General features: G+C 55.3%; 1 protein-coding gene across 1 annotated transcript in view; it reads left to right on the top strand.

The window, feature by feature from the left end:
* The window catches only part of LOC132385442 (carboxy-terminal kinesin 2-like), a 125,963-nt gene extending 114,718 nt beyond the window's left edge, over positions 1–11,245 (top strand). The window contains exons 10-11 of the mRNA XM_059957519.1: positions 10,497–10,616; positions 11,105–11,245. Of these exons, the coding sequence (XP_059813502.1) occupies positions 10,497–10,616; positions 11,105–11,230 (246 nt within the window). The 3' untranslated portion in view covers positions 11,231–11,245. The remainder of the gene's footprint in view (positions 1–10,496; positions 10,617–11,104) is intronic.
* Positions 11,246–13,456: the final 2,211 nt, after the last annotated feature.

Raw genomic sequence — 13,456 nt, 5'->3', positions numbered from 1 at the left:
GGTCCTTGGTATAGTCCGCCTCGAGGAGGGTCCAGGTGTGGTACTTGGTATAGTCAGCCTCGAGGAGCGTCCAGGTGTGATACTTGGTATAGTCAGCCTCGAAGAGGGTCCAGGTGTGGTCCTTGGTATAGTCAGCCTCGAGGAGGGTCCAGGTGTGGTCCTTGGTATAGTCAGCCTCGAGGAGGGTCCAGGTGTGATACTTGGTATAGTCAGCCTCGAAGAGGGTCCAGGTGTGGTCCTTGGTGTAGTCAGCCTCGAGGAGGGTCCAGGTGTGGTCCTTGATATAGTCAGCCTCGAGGAGGGTCCAGGTGTAATACTTGGTATAGTCAGCCTCGAGGAGGGTACAGGTGTTATACTTGGTAAAGTCAGCCTCGAGGAGGGTCCAGGTGTGGTCCTTGGTGTAGTCAGCCTCGGGGAGGGTCCAGGTGTGGTACTTGGTATAGTCAGCCTCAAGGAGGGTCCAGGTGTGATTCTTGGTATAGTCAGCCTCGAGGAGGGTCCAGGTGTGGTCCTTGGTGTAGTCAGCCTCGAGGAGGGTCCAGGTGTGGTACAGGGTGTGATACTTGGTATAGTCAGCCTCGAGGAGGGTCCAGGTGTGGTCCTTGGTATAGTCAGCCTCGAGGAGGGTCCAGGTGTGGTCCTTGGTATAGTCAGCCTCGAGGAGGGTCCAGGTGTGGTACAGGGTGTGATACTTGGTATAGTCAGCCTCGAGGAGGGTCCAGGTGTGATACTTGGTATAGTCAGCCTCGAGGAGGGTCCAGGTGTGGTCCTTGGTATAGTCAGCCTCGAGGAGGGTCCGGGTGTGATACTTGGTAAAGTCAGCCTCGAGGAGGGTCCAGGTGTGGTCCTTGGTGTAGTCAGCCTCGAGGAGGGTCCAGGTGTTGTCCTTGGTATAGTCAGCCTCGAGGAGGGTCCAGGTGTGGTACTTGGTATAGTTAGCCTCGAGGAGGGTGCAGGTGTGATACTTGGTATAGTCAGCCTCGAGGAGGGTCCATGTGTGGTACAGGGTGTGGTACTTGGTATAGTCAGCCTCGAGGAAGGTCCAGGTGTGGTCCTTGGTATAGTCAGCCTCGAGAAGGGTCCAGGTGTGGTACTTGGTATAGTCAGCCTCGAGGAAGGTCCAGGTGTGGTCCTTGGTGTAGTCAGCCTCGAGGAGGGTCCAGGTGTGATACTTGGTATAGTCAGCCTCGAGAAGGGTCCAGGTGTGGTCCTTGGTGTAGTCAGCCTCGAGGAGGGTCCAGGTGTGGTCCTTGGTATAGTCAGCCTCGAGGAGGGTCCAGGTGTGGTCCTTGGTGTAGTCAGCCTCGAGAAGGGTCCAGGTGTGATACTTGGTATAGTCAGCCTCGAGGAGGGTCCAGGTGTGGTACAGGGTGTGGTCCTTGGTATAGTCAGCCTCGAGGAGGGTCCGGGTGTGATACTTGGTAAAGTCAGCCTCGAGGAGGGTCCAGGTGTGGTCCTTGGTATAGTCAGCTTCGAGGAGGGTCCAGGTGTGGTACAGGGTGTGGTCCTTGGTATTGTCAGCCTCGAGGAGGGTCCAGGTGTGGTCCTTGGTGTAGGCAGCCTCAAGGAGGGTCCAGGTGTGATACTTGGTATAGTCAGCCTCGAAGAGGGTCCAGGTGTGGTCCTTGGTATAGTCAGCCTCGAGGAGGGTCCAGGTGTGGTCCTTGGTCTAGTCAGCCTCGAGGAGGGTCCAGGTGTGGTACTTGGTATAGTCAGCCTCGAGGAGGGTCCAGGTGTGATACTTGGTATAGTCAGCCTCGAAGAGGGTCCAGGTGTGGTCCTTGGTATAGTCAGCCTCGAGGAGGGTCCAGGTGTGGTCCTTGGTATAGTCAGCCTCGAGGAGGGTCCAGGTGTGATACTTGGTATAGTCAGCCTCGAAGAGGGTCCAGGTGTGGTCCTTGGTGTAGACAGCCTCGAGGAGGGTCCAGGTGTGGTCCTTGGTATAGTCAGCCTCGAGGAGGGTCCAGGTGTAATACTTGGTATAGTCAGCCTCGAGGAGGGTCCAGGTGTGGTACAGGGTGTGGTCCTTGGTATAATCAGCCTCGAGGAGGGTACAGGTGTGATACTTGGTAAAGTCAGCCTCGAGGAGGGTCCAGGTGTGGTCCTTGGTGTAGTCAGCCTCGGGGAGGGTCCAGGTGTGGTACTTGGTATAGTCAGCCTCAAGGAGGGTCCAGGTGTGATACTTGGTATAGTCAGCCTCGAGGAGGGTCGAGGTGTGGTCCTTGGTATAGTCAGCCTCGAGGAGGGTCCAGGTGTGGTACTTGGTATAGTCAGCCTCAAGGAGGGTCCAGGTGTGATACTTGGTATAGTCAGCCTCGAGGAGGGTCCAGGTGTGGTCCTTGGTGTAGTCAGCCTCGAGGAGGGTCCAGGTGTGGTACAGGGTGTGATACTTGGTATAGTCAGCCTCGAGGAGGGTCCAGGTGTGGTCCTTGGTATAGTCAGCCTCGAGGAGGGTCCAGGTGTGGTACAGGGTGTGATACTTGGTATAGTCAGCCTCGAGGAGGGTCCAGGTGTGATACTTGGTATAGTCAGCCTCGAGGAGGGTCCAGGTGTGGTCCTTGGTATAGTCAGCCTCGAGGAGGGTCCAGGTGTGGTCCTTGGTATAGTCAGCCTCGAGGAGGGTCCAGGTGTGATACTTGGTATAGTCAGCCTCGAAGAGGGTCCAGGTGTGGTCCTTGGTGTAGACAGCCTCGAGGAGGGTCCAGGTGTGGTCCTTGGTATAGTCAGCCTCGAGGAGGGTCCAGGTGTAATACTTGGTATAGTCAGCCTCGAGGAGGGTCCAGGTGTGGTACAGGGTGTGGTCCTTGGTATAATCAGCCTCGAGGAGGGTACAGGTGTGATACTTGGTAAAGTCAGCCTCGAGGAGGGTCCAGGTGTGGTCCTTGGTGTAGTCAGCCTCGGGGAGGGTCCAGGTGTGGTACTTGGTATAGTCAGCCTCAAGGAGGGTCCAGGTGTGATACTTGGTATAGTCAGCCTCGAGGAGGGTCGAGGTGTGGTCCTTGGTATAGTCAGCCTCGAGGAGGGTCCAGGTGTGGTACTTGGTATAGTCAGCCTCAAGGAGGGTCCAGGTGTGATACTTGGTATAGTCAGCCTCGAGGAGGGTCCAGGTGTGATCCTTGGTGTAGTCAGCCTCGAGGAGGGTCCAGGTGTGGTACAGGGTGTGATACTTGGTATAGTCAGCCTCGAGGAGGGTCCAGGTGTGATACTTGGTATAGTCAGCCTCGAGGAGGGTCCAGGTGTGGTACAGGGTGTGGTCCTTGGTATAGTCAGCCTCGAGGAGGGTCCGGGTGTGATACTTGGTAAAGTCAGCCTCGAGGAGGGTCCAGGTGTGGTCCTTGGTGTAGTCAGCCTCGAGGAGGGTCCAGGTGTGGTCCTTGGTATAGTCAGCCTCGAGGAGGGTCCAGGTGTGGTACTTGGTATAGTTAGCCTCGAGGAGGGTCCAGGTGTGATACTTGGTATAGTCAGCCTCGAGGAGGGTCCATGTGTGGTACAGGGTGTGGTACTTGGTATAGTCAGCCTCGAGGAGGGTCCAGGTGTGGTCCTTGGTATAGTCAGCCTCGAGAAGGGTCCAGGTGTGGTCCTTGGTGTAGTCAGCCTCGAGGAGGGTCCAGGTGTGATACTTGGTATAGTCAGCCTCGAGGAGGGTCCAGGTGTGGTACAGGGTGTGGTCCTTGGTATAGTCAGCCTCGAGGAGGGTCCAGGTGTGGTCCTTGGTGTAGTCAGCCTCGAGGAGGGTCCAGGTGTGGTCCTTGGTATAGTCAGCCTCGAGGAGGGTCCAGGTGTGATACTTGGTATAGTCAGCCTCGAGGAGGGTCCAGGTGTGGTCCTTGGTATAGTCAGCCTCGAGGAGGGTCCAGGTGTAATACTTGTTATAGTCAGCCTCGAGGAGGGTCCAGGTGTGGTACAGGGTGTGGTCCTTGGTATAGTCAGCCTCGAGGAGGGTCCAGGCGTAATACTTGATATAATCAGCCTCGAGGAGAGTCCAGGTGTGGTCCTTGGTGTAGTCAGCCTCGGGGAGGGTCCAGGTTTGGTCCTTGGTGTAGTCAGCCTCGAGGAGGGTCCAGGTGTGGTCCTTGGTATAGTCCGCCTCGAGGAGGGTCCAGGTGTGGTACTTGGTATAGTCAGCCTCGAGGAGCGTCCAGGTGTGATACTTGGTATAGTCAGCCTCGAAGAGGGTCCAGGTGTGGTCCTTGGTATAGTCAGCCTCGAGGAGGGTCCAGGTGTGGTCCTTGGTATAGTCAGCCTCGAGGAGGGTCCAGGTGTGATACTTGGTATAGTCAGCCTCGAAGAGGGTCCAGGTGTGGTCCTTGGTGTAGTCAGCCTCGAGGAGGGTCCAGGTGTGGTCCTTGATATAGTCAGCCTCGAGGAGGGTCCAGGTGTAATACTTGGTATAGTCAGCCTCGAGGAGGGTACAGGTGTTATACTTGGTAAAGTCAGCCTCGAGGAGGGTCCAGGTGTGGTCCTTGGTGTAGTCAGCCTCGGGGAGGGTCCAGGTGTGGTACTTGGTATAGTCAGCCTCAAGGAGGGTCCAGGTGTGATTCTTGGTATAGTCAGCCTCGAGGAGGGTCCAGGTGTGGTCCTTGGTGTAGTCAGCCTCGAGGAGGGTCCAGGTGTGGTACAGGGTGTGATACTTGGTATAGTCAGCCTCGAGGAGGGTCCAGGTGTGGTCCTTGGTATAGTCAGCCTCGAGGAGGGTCCAGGTGTGGTCCTTGGTATAGTCAGCCTCGAGGAGGGTCCAGGTGTGGTACAGGGTGTGATACTTGGTATAGTCAGCCTCGAGGAGGGTCCAGGTGTGATACTTGGTATAGTCAGCCTCGAGGAGGGTCCAGGTGTGGTCCTTGGTATAGTCAGCCTCGAGGAGGGTCCGGGTGTGATACTTGGTAAAGTCAGCCTCGAGGAGGGTCCAGGTGTGGTCCTTGGTGTAGTCAGCCTCGAGGAGGGTCCAGGTGTTGTCCTTGGTATAGTCAGCCTCGAGGAGGGTCCAGGTGTGGTACTTGGTATAGTTAGCCTCGAGGAGGGTGCAGGTGTGATACTTGGTATAGTCAGCCTCGAGGAGGGTCCATGTGTGGTACAGGGTGTGGTACTTGGTATAGTCAGCCTCGAGGAAGGTCCAGGTGTGGTCCTTGGTATAGTCAGCCTCGAGAAGGGTCCAGGTGTGGTACTTGGTATAGTCAGCCTCGAGGAAGGTCCAGGTGTGGTCCTTGGTGTAGTCAGCCTCGAGGAGGGTCCAGGTGTGATACTTGGTATAGTCAGCCTCGAGAAGGGTCCAGGTGTGGTCCTTGGTGTAGTCAGCCTCGAGGAGGGTCCAGGTGTGGTCCTTGGTATAGTCAGCCTCGAGGAGGGTCCAGGTGTGGTCCTTGGTGTAGTCAGCCTCGAGAAGGGTCCAGGTGTGGTCCTTGGTGTAGTCAGCCTCGAGGAGGGTCCAGGTGTGGTCCTTGGTATAGTCAGCCTCGAGGAGGGTCCAGGTGTGGTCCTTGGTATAGTTAGCCTCGAGGAGGGTCCAGGTGTGAATCTTGGTATAGTCAGCCTCGAGGAGGGTCCAGGTGTGGTCCTTGGTATAGTCAGCCTCGAGGAGGGTCCAGGTGTGGTCCTTGGTGTAGTCAGCCTCGAGAAGGGTCCAGGTGTGGTCCTTGGTGTAGTCAGCCTCGAGGAGGGTCCAGGTGTGGTCCTTGGTATAGTTAGCCTCGAGGAGGGTCCAGGTGTGGTCCTTGGTATAGTCAGCCTCGAGGAGGGTCCAGGTGTGATACTTGGTATAGTCAGCCTCGAAGAGGGTCCAGGTGTGGTCCTTGGTGTAGTCAGCCTCGAGGAGGGTCCAGGTGTGGTCCTTGGTATAGTCAGCCTCGAGGAGGGTCCAGGTGTAATACTTGGTATAGTCAGCCTCGAGGAGGGTACAGGTGTTATACTTGGTAAAGTCAGCCTCGAGGAGGGTCCAGGTGTGGTCCTTGGTGTAGTCAGCCTCGGGGAGGGTCCAGGTGTGGTACTTGGTATAGTCAGCCTCAAGGAGGGTCCAGGTGTGATTCTTGGTATAGTCAGCCTCGAGGAGGGTCCAGGTGTGGTCCTTGGTGTAGTCAGCCTCGAGGAGGGTCCAGGTGTGGTACAGGGTGTGATACTTGGTATAGTCAGCCTCGAGGAGGGTCCAGGTGTGGTCCTTGGTATAGTCAGCCTCGAGGAGGGTCCAGGTGTGGTCCTTGGTATAGTCAGCCTCGAGGAGGGTCCAGGTGTGGTCCTTGGTGTAGTCAGCCTCGAGAAGGGTCCAGGTGTGGTCCTTGGTGTAGTCAGCCTCGAGGAGGGTCCAGGTGTGGTCCTTCGTATAGTCAGCCTCGAGGAGGGTCCAGGTGTGGTCCTTGGTATAGTTAGCCTCGAGGAGGGTCCAGGTGTGGTCCTTGGTGTAGTCAGCCTCGGGGAGGGTCCAGGTTTGGTCCTTGGTGTAGTCAGCCTCGAGGAGGGTCCAGATGTGAATCTTGGTATAGTCAGCCTCGAGAAGGGTCCAGGTGTGGTCCTTGGTGTAGTCAGCCTCGAGGAGGGTCCAGGTGTGATACTTGGTATAGTCAGCCTCGAGGAGGGTCCAGGTGTGGTACAGGGTGTGGTCCTTGGTATAGTCAGCCTCGAGGAGGGTCCAGGTGTGGTCCTTGGTGTAGTCAGCCTCGAGGAGGGTCCAGGTGTGGTCCTTGGTATAGTCAGCCTCGAGGAGGGTCCAGGTGTGATACTTGGTATAGTCAGCCTCGAGGAGGGTCCAGGTGTGGTCCTTGGTATAGTCAGCCTCGAGGAGGGTCCAGGTGTAATACTTGTTATAGTCAGCCTCGAGGAGGGTCCATGTGTGGTACAGGGTGTGGTCCTTGGTATAGTCAGCCTCGAGGAGGGTCCGGGTGTGATACTTGGTAAAGTCAGCCTCGAGGAGGGTCCAGGTGTGGTCCTTGGTGTAGTCAGCCTCGGGGAGGGTCCAGGTTTGGTCCTTGGTGTAGTCAGCCTCGAGGAGGGTCCAGGTGTGGTCCTTGGTATAGTCAGCCTCGAGGAGGGTCCAGGTGTGGTACTTGGTATAGTCAGCCTCGAGGAGCGTCCAGGTGTGATACTTGGTATAGTCAGCCTCGAAGAGGGTCCAGGTGTGGTCCTTGGTATAGTCAGCCTCGAGGAGGGTCCAGGTGTGGTCCTTGGTATAGTCAGCCTCGAGGAGGGTCCAGGTGTGATACTTGGTATAGTCAGCCTCGAAGAGGGTCCAGGTGTGGTCCTTGGTGTAGTCAGCCTCGAGGAGGGTCCAGGTGTGGTCCTTGATATAGTCAGCCTCGAGGAGGGTCCAGGTGTAATACTTGGTATAGTCAGCCTCGAGGAGGGTACAGGTGTTATACTTGGTAAAGTCAGCCTCGAGGAGGGTCCAGGTGTGGTCCTTGGTGTAGTCAGCCTCGGGGAGGGTCCAGGTGTGGTACTTGGTATAGTCAGCCTCAAGGAGGGTCCAGGTGTGATTCTTGGTATAGTCAGCCTCGAGGAGGGTCCAGGTGTGGTCCTTGGTGTAGTCAGCCTCGAGGAGGGTCCAGGTGTGGTACAGGGTGTGATACTTGGTATAGTCAGCCTCGAGGAGGGTCCAGGTGTGGTCCTTGGTATAGTCAGCCTCGAGGAGGGTCCGGGTGTGATACTTGGTAAAGTCAGCCTCGAGGAGGGTCCAGGTGTGGTCCTTGGTGTAGTCAGCCTCGAGGAGGGTCCAGGTGTTGTCCTTGGTATAGTCAGCCTCGAGGAGGGTCCAGGTGTGGTACTTGGTATAGTTAGCCTCGAGGAGGGTGCAGGTGTGATACTTGGTATAGTCAGCCTCGAGGAGGGTCCATGTGTGGTACAGGGTGTGGTACTTGGTATAGTCAGCCTCGAGGAAGGTCCAGGTGTGGTCCTTGGTATAGTCAGCCTCGAGAAGGGTCCAGGTGTGGTACTTGGTATAGTCAGCCTCGAGGAAGGTCCAGGTGTGGTCCTTGGTGTAGTCAGCCTCGAGGAGGGTCCAGGTGTGATACTTGGTATAGTCAGCCTCGAGAAGGGTCCAGGTGTGGTCCTTGGTGTAGTCAGCCTCGAGGAGGGTCCAGGTGTGGTCCTTGGTATAGTCAGCCTCGAGGAGGGTCCAGGTGTGGTCCTTGGTGTAGTCAGCCTCGAGAAGGGTCCAGGTGTGGTCCTTGGTGTAGTCAGCCTCGAGGAGGGTCCAGGTGTGGTCCTTGGTATAGTCAGCCTCGAGGAGGGTCCAGGTGTGGTCCTTGGTATAGTTAGCCTCGAGGAGGGTCCAGGTGTGAATCTTGGTATAGTCAGCCTCGAGGAGGGTCCAGGTGTGGTCCTTGGTATAGTCAGCCTCGAGGAGGGTCCAGGTGTGGTCCTTGGTGTAGTCAGCCTCGAGAAGGGTCCAGGTGTGGTCCTTGGTGTAGTCAGCCTCGAGGAGGGTCCAGGTGTGGTCCTTGGTATAGTTAGCCTCGAGGAGGGTCCAGGTGTGGTCCTTGGTATAGTCAGCCTCGAGGAGGGTCCAGGTGTGATACTTGGTATAGTCAGCCTCGAAGAGGGTCCAGGTGTGGTCCTTGGTGTAGTCAGCCTCGAGGAGGGTCCAGGTGTGGTCCTTGGTATAGTCAGCCTCGAGGAGGGTCCAGGTGTAATACTTGGTATAGTCAGCCTCGAGGAGGGTACAGGTGTTATACTTGGTAAAGTCAGCCTCGAGGAGGGTCCAGGTGTGGTCCTTGGTGTAGTCAGCCTCGGGGAGGGTCCAGGTGTGGTACTTGGTATAGTCAGCCTCAAGGAGGGTCCAGGTGTGATTCTTGGTATAGTCAGCCTCGAGGAGGGTCCAGGTGTGGTCCTTGGTGTAGTCAGCCTCGAGGAGGGTCCAGGTGTGGTACAGGGTGTGATACTTGGTATAGTCAGCCTCGAGGAGGGTCCAGGTGTGGTCCTTGGTATAGTCAGCCTCGAGGAGGGTCCAGGTGTGGTCCTTGGTATAGTCAGCCTCGAGGAGGGTCCAGGTGTGGTCCTTGGTGTAGTCAGCCTCGAGAAGGGTCCAGGTGTGGTCCTTGGTGTAGTCAGCCTCGAGGAGGGTCCAGGTGTGGTCCTTCGTATAGTCAGCCTCGAGGAGGGTCCAGGTGTGGTCCTTGGTATAGTTAGCCTCGAGGAGGGTCCAGGTGTGGTCCTTGGTGTAGTCAGCCTCGGGGAGGGTCCAGGTTTGGTCCTTGGTGTAGTCAGCCTCGAGGAGGGTCCAGATGTGAATCTTGGTATAGTCAGCCTCGAGGAGGTTCCAGGTGTGAATCTTGGTATAGTCAGCCTCGAGGAGGTTCCAGGTGTGAATCTTGGTATAGTCAGCCTCGAGGAGGGTCCAGGTGTGGTCCTTGGTATAGTCAGCCTCGAGGAGGGTCCAGGTGTGGTCCTTGGTGTAGTCAGCCTCGAGAAGGGTCCAGGTGTGGTCCTTGGTGTAGTCAGCCTCGAGGAGGGTCCAGGTGTGGTCCTTGGAATAGTTAGCCTCGAGGAGGGTCCAGGTGTGGTCCTTGGTGTAGTCAGCCTCGGGGAGGGTCCAGGTTTGGTCCTTGGTGTAGTCAGCCTCGAGGAGGGTCCAGGTGTGAATCTTGGTATAGTCAGCCTCGAGGAGGTTCCAGGTGTGAATCTTGGTATAGTCAGCCTCGAGGAGGGTCCAGGTGTGGTCCTTGGTCTAGTCAGCCTCGAGGAGGGTCCAGGTGTGGTCCTTGGTTTAGTCAGCTTCGAGGAGGTTCCAGGTGTGAATCTTGGTATAGTCAGCCTCAAGGACTTTAAGTGCAATGTTATAAATGTATATGTAGTAACTACTGTGAATGTTGGAGTTCGTTTTGCGACCATGAGTGGTTTGATCTGTTTTTATGACACAATCAAGTTGGACTGAATTGCTCTGTACAGTGTACAGCCAGTGGCATTTCTGTGCTCTTCCTCTCTGGGCAGTGTGCAGCCAGTGGCATTTCTGTGCTCTTCCTCTCTGGGCAGTGTGCAGCCAGTGGCATTTCTGTGCTCTTCCTCTCTGGGCAGTGTGCAGCCAGTGGCATTTCTGTGCTCTTCCTCTCTGGGCAGTGTGCAGCCAGTGGCATTTCTGTGCTCTTCCTCTCTGGGCAGTGTGCAGCCAGTGGCATTTCTGTGCTCTTCCTCTCTGGGCAGTGTGCAGCCAGTGGCATTTCTGTGCTCTTCCTCTCTGGGCAGTGTGCAGCCAGTGGCATTTCTGTGCTCTTCCTCTCTGGGCAGTGTGCAGCCAGTGGCATTTCTGTGCTCTTCCTCTCTGGGCAGTGTGCAGCCAGTGGCATTTCTGTGCTCTTCCTCTCTGGGCAGTGTGCAGCCAGTGGCATTTCTGTGCTCTTCCTCTCTGGGCAGTGTGCAGCCAGTGGCATTTCTGTGCTCTTCCTCTCTGGGCAGTGTGCAGCCAGTGGCATTTCTGTGCTCTTCCTCTCTGGGCAGTGTGCAGCCAGTGGCATTTCTGTGCTCTTTCTCTCTGTACAGTGTACAGCCAGTGACGTTTCTGTCTGTTGTGCTCCCTGCAGGGGAACATTCGTGTCATTTGCAGAGTTCGGCCACTCCTGGAGCTGGATGGAGATAACAACATGGCGCATATTCAGTTCTCGCCCAGTGATGAGAATGTGATTACCCTGTTGAAGCAAGAGGTAAGATTAAGCTTAAGCTGTGTACGCTGTCCGTAAGGCTGCTAAGTGGGGTGTCACCGTGATGCTTGGCCTAGAGTGTTGAGAAAAGCCATAAACGAAGGCTCTCCACTGACTTGTTCCATGTCAAACCAGTTCGTGCTGAGGATTGGAACAACTGGAGCTTGTTTGCAGTTGCTGCATGTTCCTGACCGGTAAGCACGTGGGTGATAGAGACATGGAGGTGTTCGTGGAAGGAAATGGTTAGATTGATCTGAGAGTAGGTTAAAGGGTTGGCACAACACAGTGGGCTGAAGGGCCTGTACTGTTATATTGCATATTTCTGAGGTTAATTGTTAGTGGTAGTTGCTTCTAAATTGTGCAAAACTGCAGTATGAAGTTCAATCATGGGACTGAAAATGTACCTGAGAGTCAGCTCAGACTCAGGGCAAAGGCTTGATCTTCAGCTCTTACACACTGAACTTCCTTCAATTTTTCTCCTGCTCCAAAAGGCTCGCGCTGGGCACAACCGCAAGGAAGATGCGAAATATAACTTCAGTTTCGACCGTGTTTTCCAGCCAATGGCGAAGCAGGATGAAGTGTTTGAAGATATCTCTCAGCTAGTACAGGTAACGTAGACCTTTTCAGCATTCACACTTGCTGTAAGTGGTGTCACCATCTGACATGCTGCATGCAAACTGGAGGTCAGGGCGTGGCGAATGAGCAAGGTGCTGATCCGGGTGAAGTTTGTACTGTTCAATCATCTCTCAGTCGTACTGCACAGAAACAGAACACGTAGGCGGCTTGGACAACTTAGAGCATCCCAGTGTAAACCTTTCCCATCCATATTGTTGTGCCTGCCTCAACCACCTCGTCTGGAAAGTTTCACCCTTCAACTTCCTACTAATTTTTTCCCTTCTCACCCGAAACCTCTCCCCTTGAGGCCCGAGGGAAAAGACTGTGAACGTTCACCATACCTCTGCCTCTCATGACGTAATACACTGCTATAAGATCACCCCTCAGACCTCTGTGTTCTCCTAACCTGTCCAGTCCCTTGAGTCCTGGCAATTTCTTTGTAAATCTTTCCTGCACTTTAGCTTAATGGCATCATTCGCTTTACAACTGCAGTATCACATCCCACCTTTTGTACTCAATGCCGCCACTGATGAAGGCCAGCAGGCAAGAAGCCTCCTTCACCACCCTGTGTACCTGGATTGCTGCTTTCTGGGAACTTTGCATTTTACCCCTCATCTTCACCCCTCAACAAGGAATGGCTATTACTGCACTAGATACGAACTGATCAGCCGACAAGAAGCCACTTTTATCACCTTGTCTACCTGTGACACTGCGTTCTGGGACTGTGCATTTGTACCGCTCTTGATCAGTGTCAATAGTTACCCTTCAACAAGCCATGTATGTTACTCCCCATCCGCTACAAGCCACATACGTTACTCCCCATCCTCTACAAGCCACGTACGTTACTCCCCATCTGCTACAAGCCATGTATGTTACTCCCCATCCGCTACAAGCCACATACGTTACTCCCCATCCTCTACAAGCCACGTACGTTGCTCCCCATCCGCTACAACCCACATACGTTACTCCCCATCCTCTACAAGCCACGTACGTTACTCCCCATCCTCGACAAGCCACGTACGTTACTCCCCATCCTCAATGAGCCACGTACGTTACTCCCCATCCTCTACGAGCCACGTATGTTACTCCCGATCTGCTACAAGCCACGTACGTCACTCCCATCCTCGACAAGCCACGTACGTTACTCCCCATCTGCTACAAGCCACGTACGTTACTCCCCATCTGCTACGAGCCACGTACGTTACTCCCCATCCTCTACGAGCCACGTACGTTACTCCCCATCTGCTACAAGCCATGTATGTTACTCCCCATCCGCTACAAGCCACTTACGTTACTCCCCATCCTCTACAAGCCACGTACGTTACTCCCCATCCGCTACAAGCCACATACGTTACTCCCCATCCTCTACAAGCCACGTACGTTACTCCCCATCCTCGACAAGCCACGTACGTTACTCCCCATCCTCTATGAGCCACGTACGTTACTCCCCATCCTCTACGAGCCACGTACGTTACTCCCGATCTGCTACAAGCCACGTACGTTACTCCCATCCTCGACAAGCAACGTACGTTACTCCCCATCTGCTACAAGCCACGTACGTTACTCCCCATCTGCTACGAGCCACGTACGTTACTCCCCATCCTCTACGAGCCACGTACGTTACTCCCCATCTGCTACAAGCCACGTACGTTACTCCCCATCCTCTACGAGCCACGTACGTTACTCCCCATCCTCTACGAGCCACGTACGTTACTCCCCATCTGCTACAAGCCACGTACGTTACTCCCCATCCTCGACAAGCCACATACGTTACTCCCCATCTGCTACAAGCCATGTACGTTACTCCCCATCCTCGACAAGCCACATACGTTACTCCCCATCCTCGACAAGCCACGTACGTTACTGCCCATCCGCTACAAGCCACGTACGTTACTCCCCATCCGCTGCAAGCCACGTACGTTACTCCCCATCCTCGACAAGCCACGTACGTTACTCCCCATCCGCTACAAGCCACGTACGTTACTCCCCATCTGCTACAAGCCACGTACGTTAATCCCCATCCTCGACAAGGCACGTACGTTACTCCCCATCCTCGACAAGGCACGTACGTTACTCCCCATCCTCGACAAGGCACGTACGTTACTCCCCATCCTCGACAAGGCACGTACGTTACTCCCCATCCTCGACAAGCCACGTACGTTACTCCCCATCTGCTACGAGCCACGTACGTTACTCCCCATCTGCTACGAGCCAGGTACGTTACTCCC

The sequence above is a fragment of the Hypanus sabinus genome (assembly GCF_030144855.1).
Source record: "Hypanus sabinus isolate sHypSab1 chromosome 5 unlocalized genomic scaffold, sHypSab1.hap1 SUPER_5_unloc_2, whole genome shotgun sequence".
Taxonomy (NCBI): domain Eukaryota; kingdom Metazoa; phylum Chordata; class Chondrichthyes; order Myliobatiformes; family Dasyatidae; genus Hypanus; species Hypanus sabinus.
Note: the sequence above shows the minus strand (reverse complement) of the source record. Positions and strands in the feature narration are given on the sequence as shown.